The sequence below is a fragment of the Gasterosteus aculeatus genome, chromosome 11 (genome assembly GCF_964276395.1).
Source record: "Gasterosteus aculeatus chromosome 11, fGasAcu3.hap1.1, whole genome shotgun sequence".
Lineage (NCBI taxonomy): Eukaryota > Metazoa > Chordata > Actinopteri > Perciformes > Gasterosteidae > Gasterosteus > Gasterosteus aculeatus.
This window is the reverse complement of record NC_135699.1, coordinates 8977624-8992908: the sequence shown is the minus strand read 5'-3', so window position 1 is coordinate 8992908 and position 15285 is coordinate 8977624. Positions and strand designations below refer to the sequence as shown.

The window sequence follows — 15285 nt, the reverse complement described above, 5'->3', positions numbered from 1 at the left end:
ACAATAAGGTACTTACTAGTTTAAAATACAAAATGTAATCCACATTCAAACAATGTAATTAGTAACTTAAGCGACTAAGATACAGTAAGCTTCTATTTAAAGAATGACAGCGAGTTCACGAAGAGTAAAGGGAATTCTGCCCCCCAGTGGTCAAAGTGACAGAATACAAGGCTACAAAAAATATAAAAATAATTTAACTGCATAAATTAACCAATTTAAGCCGTGCAGAGTAAAAGTGATATATATATATATATATATATATATATATATATATATATATATATATATATTTGACTGCCATTGAAAGAGGACACAAAAGTAGATGCCAAAGGAATCTTTTTAATCAAAACCTAATTTTCCATGTGTGAACAAACACTTCATATCCCTCTCATACAAACAAATGTATTCCTTGGAAAACATCTCAAAAGCATAGACACACTAAATGCCAACACACACTTCACAAGCACTTGAATACAGACGTAAAAATAGCTACATTGTTTTAACGTGTGTGTGTGACTGAATCATCACAGAGCAATGTTTTAAGAGTTAGCTTTGTACATTGACAAAATGAAGAACACAAACACTCTTTGCAAAGAATTGGGCCAAAAGAAAAAAAAAATCCTCTTGTTTACAACCACATACGCATGTGAGGAGCTCAGCGACATGAAACAAGACAAAATAATCCTAGTTTTGAATTGTTTACAGAGAGCAGGATTCATTACAGCCAGATTCTACTGCCCCACAACAGTCTTTATGATACATGTACAGTGACTGTCTCTGAGCTGCTTGAGTTCATCTGTCTGACACACTCTTTTGAGTTTGGAACATGATCGCGAGGTCCTAACCAACCTCACAGTACACTTTTATTTAAAGTCCTCAAGATACCACCCCTATGGTCCGGTGCCCTCCTCTGATATGGTCTTCCATCTGCCTACACAGCAAACACGCTCCCCGTGGAGCCGTCTGTTGCACGTCGTATTCTATTTGTGTGTTTATACAGGTCTTTTTTAGTTGTCCCACCTACTCTTTCTACGCTTTGGTGGTTCGGGGACAGCGAAGCTATCATCTCCTCGGTCCCTCCCCTCACCGCTCCCTCGGTCTCCCGCGTCCCTCTCGCTCCTCCGTTCCTCCCTGTCCCTCCCCTCGCCGCTCCCTCGGTCTCCCGCGTCCCTCTCGCTCTTACGATCCTCCCTGTCCCTCCCCTCGCCGCTCCCTCGGTCTCCACCGTCCCTCTCGGCCCTGCGATCCTCCCTGTCCCTCCTGCTTCCGTCCCCATTGCGGCCATCGCCGTGCCGGCTGCTGCTGTGGCGGTCCCGGTCCCCGTGGCGCTCCCGGTCGCGGTCTCCGTGGCGATCCCGGTCTCCGTAGCGCTCCTCCCCACTTTGTCGCTCGCTCCTGTCGCGGTAACTGTCGTGGCGTCCCCGGTCTTCCCCGTGTCTGTCCCGAGGGATGTCTCTCTGTGGGGGAGGTGCGGGCGGAGGGAAGCTGTGCTGCTGAGGACTAGTTTGACTGGTGGGAACAGAGCCCAGGGAGCCGGCGCTGGTAAAGCCAGACATGGACATGGACAAGGTGGCGCCCTGAGCCCGCTCTGACCCGTTGGCGGACTCGGTGGGCACAGAGCTCAGGCTGCCGGCGCTGGTCCAACACGACGAGCTGTTGGACTTGGTGGTGAGCTTCGGAGGGCCGCTGGACGCGGCCACAAAGTGGCTCTTATACTGAGCCTGCAAAGAGAGGAGACAAGGAGGGGAAGAGATTAGCTGTCTGAAAGGCAAAGCGAGTAATCATTCCTTTAAGAATATCAAATTATGCATTTCACCACCTCACAAAATGAGCAACTTCAATTTGTATGGTGGCGATAGCATGCTGATGTGAAAAGATTTGCTTACTCTTCAGTCACTCTTTAAAAATGTGGTGTGCACTAAGTGATGACGTCTTAAGAATGTAAGATCAAGAAATGGAGAAGCAAAAGACATTTGTACAGATAACTGTGAAATAGAGTTAGAGATATGATAATTGTGAGCAAACTAGAGGAGAGCTGTACCTGGAAGGCTTGCTTCATAGCAGACATGCGGTCTCCCATCGCCCCGGAGGTCTGTTTGCCAAAGCCTTCAAAGCTACTGGCGGAAGACAAATAATTGCCGCTGCGCTCCTGCCAAAGAAAAACCACGAGTTAATCCATAATATAAAAGAAATAGAAATACCGCTGCCACCGTGTTGTCAGGTCAACATTTACAGGTGGTATTGTGGGGGGGGGGGGTGAAGGTAATTTGTGGTGAGGCCACACTGAACTCACAGAACTTTCTGCTCCGAGGCCGGGCCTCTCTCTGTAACCAAGACCTCCTCCACCAATATTCATCTTCTTTCCTTTACCACCCTTGAATCTGGATTTCCTGAACCACGGATTCTGGGAAAAAAAAATATGAATAGCATAAAGTTAAAAAACATTTCATCCCAAAAAGAAAAAATGCAATTTTCAAAACAGATTTTTAAAATTGATTTATCTAGCTCACCTGCATTGCTATATCCATCAGTTCTTTGGAAACGGCCTGATTTGCTCCCTCTAAGTTCCTCACGAGGTCGCCGGCAAATGTTGTGTCTTTGTTGGTGAGGAGAGTGTAAGCCACGCCCTTTTCTCCCGCACGACCCGTACGACCAATCCTGTGCGTGTGCGTGTCGATGTCTCGTGCCACGTCGTAGTTTACCACCGTGCGGATGGATGGGATGTCCAAACCACGAGCTTGGGAGGAAAGCAAAAACAAACAGGAAAATATCAAATAACTTTTTTTTTTTAAAAGATACAGTAGCATTTCTTACTCGTCTTACAACAAAGAATGTAAAGCAAAAGGAGGGAAGGAAGTGAGAAGTAGAAAACATCTCCCGTCTCCATCACCACCGCCCCTTAAAACTCACCAGCTACATCTGTGGCCACCAAAACGGGCAAATTCTTTTTCTTGAAGTCACTGATGACCTTGTTCCTCTCACTCTGGTCCATGTCTCCGTGCAGGAGGCCCAGGCTGTAGCCCTCCTGGGTCAGGTTAGTAGCCAGCTCCTCACAGTTTGCCTTCTTAGTGACGAAGATGAGGACCGAGCCGGTGGAGGTGAACTCCACCAGCCGCCGGGTCAGCCAGTCCCATTTCTGAGTTGCGCTGTGAAGCATCTCAACCATCTGGGTGACGTCCTCATTGGCCTGGTCAGAGAAGTAAGGGAATTAAAGCAAAAGGATCCTCATGTAAAGCCTGTGTTAAATTGCATTACATTTTGATTAAAGTGTAAATCCTGTACACCTAAAAACGTTTGCTGCCACAGTGGTTCACGTTTACCAAGACAAAACTATCCGAGCCTTTAAAACACTGATAGACAATTTTTAAAAGGGTTCAATGAAACTTTTAATCAGGATATGGTGTAACATTTGTGAATTTTTGGCACACTGGAAACAGGATTATAATAGCAGATGTCTTTGCTCTGCCACATCTTTATCAGATACTGCATGGCGCTGAATACCTCTCCAACGTCTCCCTGCACCACACGGATTGGATCGATCAAGATGTCTCTGGCAAGCCTCTCGATCTTCTTTCGAAAAGTAGCGCTGAACAGAAGGGCTGTGAAGGGAACGATTCTTTTTAAAATGCTGACGTCCTGGTGTCCATAACAAAGAAGCTTTGTGTTAATACTTACTCTGCCTGTCTGGGCGGACGTGGCTAGCGATGGATCGAACCTGATATTCTGAAAGGTAAAAACAATCAATCAGCTGTAGTGGCCAAAAGAGGTTGAAAACATTGTTGATGCACCGCTGATAACGCCAACTCACCAAAACCCATATCGAACATGCGATCTGCCTCATCAAACACCAGGTACGACACCCTCTGCAGGGACGTGGCCTTCTTCTTCACGTGGTCAATCAGGCGACCCTGTGCAAACACAAAAACACTAAATCTCCCATCTGAAGCAGCAGAGGACCATGCATCTTCATCTCCAGAAGCACACCGAGGGATTTTCTCTTACCGGAGTGCAAACCACAATCTCTGCTCCCTCCTGCAGAGCTTTGGCCTGCTCCCACATGCTGCCTCCTCCATAAACGGCCACCGAACGCAGAGAGTAGGCTTTGCCAAAACGTTTACATTCTGCATGGATCTGGTAACGTGACACACATTAGTGAACCGACTCACTTCACAACTCATTTCTCAGTTAATACTGGAGCGAGTGGCTGGCTCGGTTGCTTCCCGTTTCTCACCTGCTGACAAAGCTCTCTGGTGGGACACACAACTACAGCGATTGGCCCCTCCCCTTCCTGCAGCTCCTTCTGGTCCATGATGTGAACCAGCATGGGCCAGATAAAGGCTGCCGTTTTGCCACTGCCAGTTTTGGCAATGCCAATCATGTCACGTCCAGACAGAGCTATGGGCAGACCCTAAAACCAGGACCCTTCATGTAAATCTTCCAGAAAACATTAAACAACAATGCGACCGTAAGATAAAACTATACCTGGCACTGAATCGGTGTGGGCTGAGTGTACTCGGACTTGCGGATTTGGTGCATTAACTGCTCATCGAAGTTGAAGTGAGCAAAGCTAGTACAAGGTTTTGGAGGGACTGCACCAGATACCTGAGAAAGACCAGAAGAAGAAAACCATCTGCTATGGGGATGACTACAACAGATTCCTCCAAAGATTCTTCCATAGTCACTACTGTGGGACATGAAAATTGGATTGTGGCAAATAAAATAACTGAATGACTACTATGACATGTGATCATTTTAGCCATGTAACATTTATATACTTATTTGCATGAATCCCTGACTTACCCGTAAGTTTAATTTGTGCCTTAACTCCAACACTTGAGTTTCTGTTAGGTTGCTGAGCTCTTCATGCTCATTGTAGAAGTTTTTCTCAAAGGGTGGGTAATCAATCTATTGACAAAAACAATTGCAACTGAATCACTCACACGACACACGCCAGAAACTATGTTGCCATATTTGAGACAACACTTTTTCCTCTAAGCATGTAATAAGATGTGCCAACTCTACCTCAGAGTGGTCGATGGGGGGAAGCGGCAAAATGATTTTCTTGGCAGCGGGAGCGATCGGGTTCCCGTCGCTGTCATAGTCAATGTTCTCATCCTCCTCCTCGAGGCTCAGCCCGGCAGTGGGATTCTCTGCCATGTAGCGGAAGTAGGCTTCCTGCAGAGAGCACAACGCCTCATGTAAAAAAAAACGACGCCTGTGTGCTGCTTTACACAGTGTCCCAGTAACAGCTACTCACAGAAACCTGAGGAGACATTCAGCTCAACTGAAAGGAAAATGACTCACTATCTGTCGTCATCATATTAATTGCCAATACAAATCAACTGCCAATACAAATCAACAACGAAACATGCCTTTTCACACATCCTAGATGGCAAGAATAATCACAAGAATATACAACCATCAGAATAATCCTAAATGCAACCTGCGTGGTCAGACAGAGGGAAGGGCAGGGGGGCTTTATGACATTAGGGAGGGTAGATTTAGGGGGCTGTTTGGTTTGGAGAACTCTCTGATCAACGATGTAGTGGATGAAGAACTTTGGAGGGCTCACTCACTTGTTCATCTTCTTCTTCAATGTCATCACGAATACCCCTGAAATGACAAGCGGAGAAAAAAAAAAACTTCCCTGCGGCTTGTTCACACACCCAAGACAGCCCACAAACCCATTATGACTGCGGTCAGTGCTTACCTGATCAAATACTACCAATAAGCCACCAAAAGGATGTCTGGAGGTGCCATGCTTTGTGCCAGTAATCAAATAAACTTAAAGATGCAATTACTGCATAAATATAACAGCTATTGGTATTCAATACAATGAATAGTTCAGGGGTTGCATAAAAATGAACAGCATTATTATATCAAATTAGGGGGCTTACATTTTAGCTCGCAAAATAATTTACGCGATGGACCATTTTAGTTAGTCCCATCTGCAAATTTTAAAGCAAGCACCTGCTTAAAGACCTCAAAACTCAAACAGATGAAAACGTTTGAACAGATCTGAATCTTACTTTGCAGTCTTTTTCTCTTTTTCTTTTTCCTCTAGTTTCCTCATGTCTTTAGCGGCTTGGCTCTGGGGGGAATTTGGAATAGAAAAATTGTTAGAAAACAACAGATTCAGCACTTTTAAGCCGGATGGATGGGGTTTCTGACTCCAAGTCTCTTCTCACCTCAACCTCGGCCATGAAGGCGTCCAGTGGGTCATCTTCACTGTCTGACCCACCAGCGGCCTGCATCTGCTGCCGCGTAGGCGAGTTCTCAGCTGGAATGTACGGCAAATCCACATTGCTGCTGGACTCCTCTTCATCATCCTCAAAATACCTTGTTTGAAATCACAAAGGTGCAGTTTTTTGTAGTCGTTGAATTTCATTTCATAAAAGGAAGTGGAGGGAACAGATGTTTTTTTGTGTGGAAGAGGTGCATCACTCACGCATTCTCCTCATCAAAATTGGCTCTTTTTGTCCCTATTTTGTAAAACGATGGCAGCTGCTGGCCCTTCCCATATCCACTAGATCCCGGGGCTCCAACTGATGTGTTCGAGATCTTTGGAACACCAGGTTCTTCTTTTTTCCCCGCCAGAGAAAATCCCCCAAATCCGAACCCCCGCTTCACCCCTGGACCGCCTTTGTTCCAGTTCATGGCTGTGGTGCAAAATAAAACACCTGTCAAACAACAAACAGACCAACAGATCTCCACACTTTGTTACAGCACAGCGCTGGAAACTTCGTCTTACCACTCAAACCAAAAGGGACACTATGACAAGGTGTATTTAGAGGAATTACAAATTAGACCAATTATGAGTCATGAAGCCAATTACTAAATGCAGCCCTGGCTGCCATTTGCAGTGTTTGTTTTCTTATTTTAGTAACGTACCAGCACTGAAGCTTAGCACATACTTATAATAGTAGTGTTTTAATTATCTTAAAAGGGCACTTTAATTAGGGTCGTAGTGGTGCGAATTAAACAATTAGACAAATAGTATAATGCGTTGGCCAAAATAAAGCAATCGTACCGTATTCAGGTATCGTAACGTTCTGCAAAAGAAGGATGACCAAATGAACCGAAAGCTAGTTAAATATTTCCTGAACACGACGAAACAAACCATTACACCGTGAGCATTCGGCTGCGGGCTCAGGGCAGTTGGCTTTTTTAAAGGCAACTTTATAAGATCACAACACTGTCCAACATGAGTCAAGCCGTTAGCATTAGCTCTAGGCCGCAAAATGAGGCCGAGATAGGGGTGTGCGAGGCTAGCGACGACAGCCCGCGAATGGGTTGAAGTTAGGCGGCATTCCACTAACACGCTAAGCTTACGGTTTATTCTGCGCTGGTTGAATGGGATCAATCAGTTTGAAACAGGGGCAAACAGGGCGTTTTTACCTGTTTCTTGTTCCAGTAAAACCTCGAATGTTTTCAGAAGACCAGAGGCGCTTACGTCATCTGTGCGCGCAGAGAGTCTGGTGTCATTAGTACGCGACGAAGACGCTCAAAGCGTAGCGGAGAGCCACCAAAACATCCCGCTGGAAAGGATTGCTGATTGAATAAATTATCCCGATATATAGTATTCAACGGGAAGGCGTTGCGGTTCTGAACACGGTGTAGGTAAGTCATTAAGAGATTTGAATAAAAGCATTTATTTTTGCTTGAATATGTCAAGGTAACGTAGGTGTAACGTAGCTAACGTTAACGTTAATCTACTATTGCTAGCCATGCTGCGCCCTCGCATTAGCGCGAGACATAGTCGTTATAGCCGAGCTCAGTTTGTGGATTATCTGCTACAAATGACTTATTCATTTTTGTTTTGTCCCTTCAAATTTACATTAGGTTGCTTGCAATCGTTGAGCATCGTCAGCATCTATGTGTTCGCATCACAGCCACCCTTTATAACACATTGGATGTTGATTGTTGTCAACCTGAAATTCTCTAATGAATAAAGATTATCATCACTCAGAGGCCAAACTGCCTACTGATGGACTGTGCTCTGATGTACAAGGTTTACTGTTAATATGTTTGGCTATGTGCCAAATTCCTAAGTAATTTCACCTCATTAAAATAATAATATATTTTTATAAACATTTTTTCTATTCTATTATAGAAGAGAAGAAGTAATAATGTCAATCGCTCTTAACTAGAGATTAGTCCTCATCTAATTCAGTGATACCAATATATGTATTTGAAATGGAGTACCAAAAGAAAAGACAAAGAAAAGAAGGTGTACATTTGCAGTATTTGCTTTGTTATTTAGGTAGCTGCATGTTCTGTAAATATTCTGATAATAACGTGAAATTGCATTAATTAATGTGCATGAAGGACCAACCAGGTGTGACCTTTTTTTCCCAGCAGACGTAGGCCAAACAGTGACATCTTCTGCTTCACTTTTTTAAAGGTATTCCCTGGCTGCGTTTTCAACTTTTTTATATGTAACCTACTCAAGAGGATCCATGTCTTTTCTTGTAAGTGTTCACCAAGTACCTGACATTTGACACATTCCTTTCAAAGCCGGATTAACCCTAGATTTTAGGATTAAATCCCCTCGACTACGTTTTGCAATCGACTCTCGATTGACGTTTAATTCCTATTAGGCAAATCAATCTATAAAAACATCTATGACTCCTTTCACTGCAGCTTTACACAATTGACAAAAGACAATGGACATTTTCTTTATCTTCTATAAACGTTTGTATGGGGACCAGTACTGCTATTCACACAGAACTGCTGTCAGACAAAACTTGCTTGAATGTTTTTCAATTTAGCATTTTACGACTTTTTCTTATTTGCATGAGAAAGAAACCGGTAATTAGGAAGTCAGCATGAATTATCTTCAACAGCTTTGAATATTTTTCTCCATTCTGCTTGCATTTTTTCTCTCCTCTCTCCATGACTGTTATTAACCCTCTCTGTCTGTCAGCGTTGGGTATCTGAGAAACTCAGTGTGGAGAGCCTGCGGGATTTGGACTTATTTGGAGGTGAGGTCCAAGGCACACTGAGATACAACAAAAATGGTTCGACTTTCCCAAACGGCTGCTCCTACATTAGGACCTTCATGAATACAAACTGGAAGGAACAATATACTATGGTTGAATTTTTGATCAACTAAGATCTTCTAAGAGCTCACTCTCAAATTACAACCATGAAAGTTTTCCATCCGGTTCATCGGCCTTTTGTGACCTGTCTTAAGCGTCGCTTCCTCGATATTTAGTTTTGCTATAATGATTTATCCAAGGGTGGCCCAAACAAAATCAGTCTGAAGATTTTCCACCATACACCCATTTGAGTTCATCCGTCTTGTGCTAACTTTTTTGTGGCAATGAAGTCTGAATTTGATAGAATATACAGATACAAAAAGGATCATTGTTGTGCAGAGCTTTGAGATAGAGGTCAGGTTTGGGCTAGTTTTGCTTTTGCACTTCCGCTTTCATGAAATTATTATGAATGTGAGCAGATAACTGTGAAAACCTTCCCCGTGAGTGTTGCATACAAATTGGATTTAAATGCATTGATTTATCTCCTACATGATGTTATTGTAGTGTCAGTTCAAGTGTCAACTGTTACATGTAATGTAAGAAACATTCACAGTGATTTCAGCTGAGATGCAGCGTGATGCCGGCTCGGTTAACAGGAATCCAGAGTTTGATGTGCTGCACTTTGTTTTAGTCAGCGTCCTACTGAATCATACTGATCATAACCAGCGTCTGAATCCACTTCAGCTCTGCACTACTAACTTGTTGACACACAGGTCATAAGTCATTGTGTGCGGAAATAGTGTAAACATTTTAGAGGTGAAGATCGTCAGTTAGGCCGATTCTTTTCATGATTGTCTTAATTTTGTTCCTACAGTATGTACATGCAGTATTTAGGGATTCCTTTTGCCCTATTATGTTTGCTATATGTGTGACCTGCTCCAGACCCCTCAGAAAAAATCTCCCTATCTAACACACTCCCATGAAAAGAAGGTTGTAGCTCTCTCTGCTGAGATATCCGCTACACATTTGGCAAGTTTTAACCAGAAAAAAGAGAACCAGATAATGGTAAATGGAAATGGACATTTTTCCTGAGGTTCCGTGTCTTACATCCTCTCAGGGTTTTTAAGGAAGTAGGAGTCTTTTTTTGACACTCCGCTATTGCATATAGTCTACGAACGGACTCGTCCACTCTGCAGTCCTAAAATAAATCGGTCTTGTAGTTTCTTGCAGGATTTGACTGTTGGTATCTTAATAATAGAATGAATAACTATGACGGTCTAGACAAAGAAAATGTCTCGTATGAAATTCATACATTTAGAAGTTATTTAATATCATGTTTGTCGCTGTTCATTTGTGGTTTGTTTATACCTTCACGTGCCATGTTTCACCTCAGAAAGATTCTGTGTCATTTGAGGCACATTGTCAAAGCTTTTGCGCACTACAGATGGCTTTGGGTTGCTTTATTCCGTTGCTTCATTTTCTGGCAGATCATTGCTCAATGTTGCGTGTTTGTGTGTGTGTGAAGTGTATCATTTCTGTTTTGGCTGCGCAATGTTCCCATGGCCGTGCGCAATATCTGGAAGGATCCTGCAGGGCATAGCTCGATTGTTTTGTTTTTTCCATCGCAGTTTCAGATTTAACGTATTCCCACAAGTTCCCATGAAAGCCGACTTGCATTGATATTCATACGTCACTTTTTTGTGTGTGGGGGGGTCATGCGAGGGACGAAGCTGCTCGGGGTCACTCTGCTGCCGGACGCTGCGCTGCCCGCTTCAGGAGCGCCTCTTTAAACACGGATCCTTCTCTTGTTCTGTGTTTGTACGTGTGTTTATGTCATTCATGTGGTTTCTCTACCCCAGAGCAAGCTCAGGGACTCTCTCACAGGAAAGTAAGTGTGGTACTCCTGTCATCATCACCCACAACTTGCCCTTTGTGCGTGTGTGCATGCATGCGTGTGTGTGTGTGTGTATGCACAGATTTATACGTAGAAGAAGCCAACCCCCCACCACTACCCCTGAGGCTTTGCACATTTACTCGTGCATGAGTGTCTAGCTCATGACACACGCTGTGCACGCGGTCACCTCACTCACCAGTGCTTCTGTTGGAGATGGAAAACGGAGAAACACGTCTAACCCAAATAATCCCTTCTGAGTCCTCGGCGTTACCTCCCTTTCCTCCGGGTAACTGCACTGTTTCGGCCCATTTCAGTGCCTCTGTGTCACCTCACTAAGAGTGTAATTTGGTGCTGAGTGAGCCCTCATTTCTGAGCCTGCCCGTCTGTGCTGACTGTGTTCACGGTGCGCTGACGGTGCTCCTCCCTGAAGTCGCGCTGGAGATGGATCGAGTTCTACGGGTTGCGCCTTAGCGATGCACGGCCACGCCCCGTCTGAATCTGATCACGCAGGCCGTTTGCACAGTGACTGGATGAACGTTGACAGATTAACGCTGAGCTGATGCCTGGCTTTGATGTGCAGTAGCGACAAGTGCACCAAAAAGCACCGTTTGACTTCACATCCAGAGAGAACTGTCCGCACAGAGTTGTGTTTTTTATCTTATGGCTACTTCTGGCCCGTGAGGTAAAATTGTGCAGAAATAAGTGCACTATGCTAATCCGAATGTGCGTCTTCATTCCGGTCACTATGGAATTGATCCAAATATTCATGCAGCTTGCTTCTGCAATCCATTTACATCATGGCCCTAAATTGGTGGAATTCAAGCGTCCTCGCTGCTGGGATCATTTAACGTTTCTGTATTTGCTATAATCTTTAATGATGATGTTTTCATAGAAGCAGTAGTTCATCTGCTATTCTGCTGTTTCACAAATAAAGATGAATCGTAAACGGCTTTTGCCGTTAAAACAACGTGCACTGTGTTTTTATTGGAATATTTGTATTATTTGACTGACAATAGTCGCTTGTACTCACTTTTGTTTTTTTGGGCATTTGTGTGTTTGTTTTTTATTTCTTATGCTTGAAGCGGGTCACGCTAACGCACCTCAGCATCTCCTTTAATGATCGTCTTAAGTGTTCTCACGTACGAGCACAGTCGCGCGCCGTAGCAAAGTGCGGTTGAGCGTCCCCGCCCATCTTCAGTCGTTCTGTCGCCCTCTCTTCTGCCTGCAGGCCCATGAGGACAGCCGGGAGAGTCTGAGGTCCCTCCCACGCCGGGACACCATGGGCAGCTTCCAGCCCGACAGCAGCTGCTACGAGCTCCTCGCTGTCATCGGTGCGTACCTGCACTCGCCTGCTTCCGGTTCACTCCGTTTCTTAATGGCAGATACTGGTAGTAGTTATGTAATATTTATGGAACTAGTTCACTGCACCTCCTATTTTAAAAGCTGAACAGTCCGCATGGTAAAACTTGCGTGTCTCCAACCTAAATAGTCCAAAGACTGGAGGATACTCAAATGAAGTGTGTGTGCGTGTGTGTTTAAGGTCACGGCCTGGACGACTTAATGACGGTGAACCTGGCTCGATACCGACCCACCGGGGAGCACGTGGCCATCCGACGGATTAACTTGGAGTCCTGCACTAACGACATGGTCATCTACCTGCAGGTCTGCTCTGCCATGACTCGGCTCCATCCCTCCTGCTTGTATTATAAGCCCCCGTCTTTCATCCCACTGATGCATTGGGAATACTTGTTACCCTCGTGTCTGTGTTCTCATTAACTTCCCTGCCTTTGCTGCTAGACCTCTTATGCCTAATAGATTTAGATGAATAATTTCCTTTTTGTCTCTCTTCCAGGGCGAACTACACGTGTCTAAGTTGTTTCATCACTCCAGTATTGTACCCTACAAGAGCGTCTTTATAGCCGAGAATGAGCTGTGGGTCATCTCCCCCTTCATGGCTTATGGTAGGAAATACAGTTCAGTTGTCGCTGTGTTTAACCAAACGTGGTCAACAACAGTTGAGCCTGTGATCGTAGCTTTCTCATGGTGGTTGTCTGTGTTTGATGCTCTTTTCAGGCTCAGCCAGAGATCTGATCTGCACACATTTCGCTGATGGCATGACTGAGCTGACCATCGCATACATTTTGCTGGGCATGCTCAAAGCGCTTGAATACATCCACCGCATGGGATATGTGCACCGGTAAGCTGCACTCCCACATTAGAAAGGGGTCATTATGTCACATTTGAGAACAGGACGGCACCTCTGTCTTACATCATGTAGTTTATTATAAATTGTGTGTTGGTTTTTGGGACCTAAGCATACATTAGGTTTCACTAAATGGACACCATCGGTACACCGACTTGCCACTCGGCTTGTCAATAGCGGTTTTGAATGTGTTGGGATACGTGCAGGAGTGTGAAGGCGAGCCACGTGTTGATCTCAGCCGACGGACAGATCTACATGTCAGGCCTGCGCAGCATCTTCAGCCTGATCCGCCATGGCCAGAGGGCCAGAGTTGTCCACGACTTCCCCCAGTACAGCGTCAAGGTGCTGCCATGGCTCAGCCCCGAGGTGCTGCAGCAGGTAGCGTACCGCATTCCTCCATAATACTGACTTAATACTGTATGTGCCACCAAGGTTCCAGATTAACGGCCCCTCCTACGATACATTTGGCAGCAGCACTAAAAGGAAATGTAAAGTCAATATTGTTCTTTTTTTTTTTTTCTTAGAACCTGGAGGGCTACGACTCTCGGTCGGACATCTACAGCGTCGGCATCACAGCCTGTGAACTGGCCAATGGACACGTGCCCTTCAAAGACATGCCACCTACACAGGTCAGAAGATACCCGGCAGCCCCCTCCCTGTTCCTCTGCATCACAGAAACTGTCTGTAGTCAGAAAGCTCAGACAAAAAAGATGGACTGTGGTTTAATTAAGCTTTCTTAGTTGTCAAAACTAGAAAGAGAGCTACTGAATTCATAGCTAAAGGTCTTCCAAGATGGTTTTTTTCTCCTAAACCCCCCCCCCCTCCCCTCCAGATGCTGCTGGAGAAGCTAAATGGGACGGTGCCGTGTCTGCTGGACACCACCACCATCCCGCCAGAGGAGCTGTCGATGAAGCCGTCTCGCTCCGGGGCAGACTCGGGCATCTGCGAGGGCCCGGCGGTCGGAGGCGTTGGCCACTCCAACGGGGAGCCCTCGTCCTCGGCGTCGACGGGCGCACACCCGTACAACCGCACCTTCTCCCCGCACTTCCACGCCTTCGTTGAGCTCTGTCTGCAGCGAGACGCAGAAAAAAGGTCCCTTCACGTTCACGCGGCGCTTCGGAGGTGACGGGAAATGTCGCGTTCGAAACACTGACTTCTTTTCCCGTTTTTTTTTTGCTTTTCAGACCGTCCGCCACCGCCCTCATAGGCCATCCATTCTTCAAACAGGTGTGTAAAACATCTGTCCACTCGGACTCGCTGTACGTCGTGGTGTTCAGGATACAGAGCAGCTTTGGACGTTTGCTGGCAGCATTGAAAAGTAATATTTTAAGATTTTTGGTTTGTCGTTTCCTTCCCTTCCAGATTAAAAGGCGGCCCTCCGAGGCGCTGCCCGAGCTGCTGCGGCCTGTGTCCCCGATCACTAGCTTCCAGAGCTCCCAGTCGCAGGACTCCCCCTCCGGAATGGCCAGTCTGGAGTCGGACCTCAGCTACTTGGAGGTGGACGATTGGGACTTTTGACGGGGGGGTGGAGAGACACTCACAGGGTTGATGGAGAGACCACGGAGCACACTGGACAAGATGTGTTTTTGTAATGGTCCCTTTGTAAATAATTTAAATCTCAAAACAGGAGTTGCTGTTCTCAGACTGAAGGTTAAAAGCCAGCAGCCATCTTGCCTCTTTTTGGGAGTCAGACACACAAAACAAACACCTCTTTAATCCTCTTGCTGCTGCTGAGGTTGACGATCTGCGGCCGTGGATGCAGCTGAGACCTGAAGATTATTCTAAAACGAATCAGTGGCGAAGCTGCTACGAAACATTTGGCGCGGAAGCTCCACCGCTGCTCAGCGAGGCCGCCGCGCATCGCTGCTCACTCTGCGGCCGTCTGCACGCCACATGGAAGGTTTGCTCCGCGTGCCGAAGGTCAGCAAGATTAACAGCATGTTACACACATTTCCTAACCCTCTCCTTGTGTTGACATGTACACCTTTTTGGAAAGAGGTTACGCATGGCCCGTTTTACGTTTAACCTTTGGAGCATAGCTGTGTGTATCTTCTTGAGCTTACTCTGGGCGTGATGTTACTTATGTCAGAAGTGAATGTTGCATTGTTGCTTGTTTCCGTCTGCATGGACATTTGAAAGTGGCCGTAAAGGGTCAGTGTTGCAAATGTCAAGCTTGACTTTTAACAATAAACATTGTTCACTTTCAC

General features: G+C 45.5%; 2 protein-coding genes across 18 annotated transcripts; one reads left to right on the top strand and one right to left on the bottom strand.

Moving 5' to 3' along the window:
• Positions 1-319: 319 nt before the first annotated feature.
• ddx42 (DEAD (Asp-Glu-Ala-Asp) box helicase 42) lies at positions 320-7608 on the bottom strand. 4 transcript variants are annotated; one of them, XM_040190663.2, is made up of 18 exons: positions 7399-7608; positions 6449-6659; positions 6189-6339; positions 6030-6091; positions 5577-5613; positions 5023-5175; positions 4801-4905; positions 4483-4602; positions 4232-4408; positions 4003-4131; positions 3809-3908; positions 3676-3723; positions 3502-3599; positions 2911-3187; positions 2511-2737; positions 2294-2404; positions 2042-2149; positions 320-1721 (listed from the first exon to the last, which is right to left on the bottom strand). In XM_040190663.2, exons 2-18 carry the CDS (start codon positions 6655-6657, stop codon positions 1008-1010), a joined length of 2826 nt encoding a protein of 941 aa, XP_040046597.2. In that variant the 5' UTR covers positions 6658-6659; positions 7399-7608; the 3' UTR covers positions 320-1007. The 4 variants fall into 4 exon arrangements, with proteins under 4 accessions (XP_040046597.2, XP_077939756.1, XP_077939757.1 ...); XM_078083630.1 differs by having other exon boundaries at positions 6449-6680; positions 7399-7490; XM_078083631.1 differs by lacking the exon at positions 5577-5613 and having other exon boundaries at positions 7399-7466.
• Positions 7465-15284, top strand: strada (STE20 related adaptor alpha). Of its 14 annotated transcripts, none has more exons than XM_040190668.2 (13): positions 7482-7620; positions 8405-8471; positions 8927-8984; positions 10841-10869; positions 12104-12206; positions 12416-12537; positions 12728-12836; positions 12949-13072; positions 13285-13456; positions 13603-13707; positions 13911-14170; positions 14263-14305; positions 14441-15284. In XM_040190668.2, the coding sequence occupies exons 2-13, from the start codon at positions 8460-8462 to the stop codon at positions 14594-14596; spliced, it is 1293 nt and encodes a 430-aa protein (XP_040046602.2). In that variant the 5' UTR covers positions 7482-7620; positions 8405-8459; the 3' UTR covers positions 14597-15284. The 14 variants fall into 14 exon arrangements, with proteins under 14 accessions (XP_077939765.1, XP_040046608.2, XP_040046602.2 ...); XM_078083635.1 differs by having other exon boundaries at positions 7491-7616; XM_040190670.2 differs by having other exon boundaries at positions 7496-7620; positions 8362-8471.
• Position 15285: the final 1 nt, after the last annotated feature.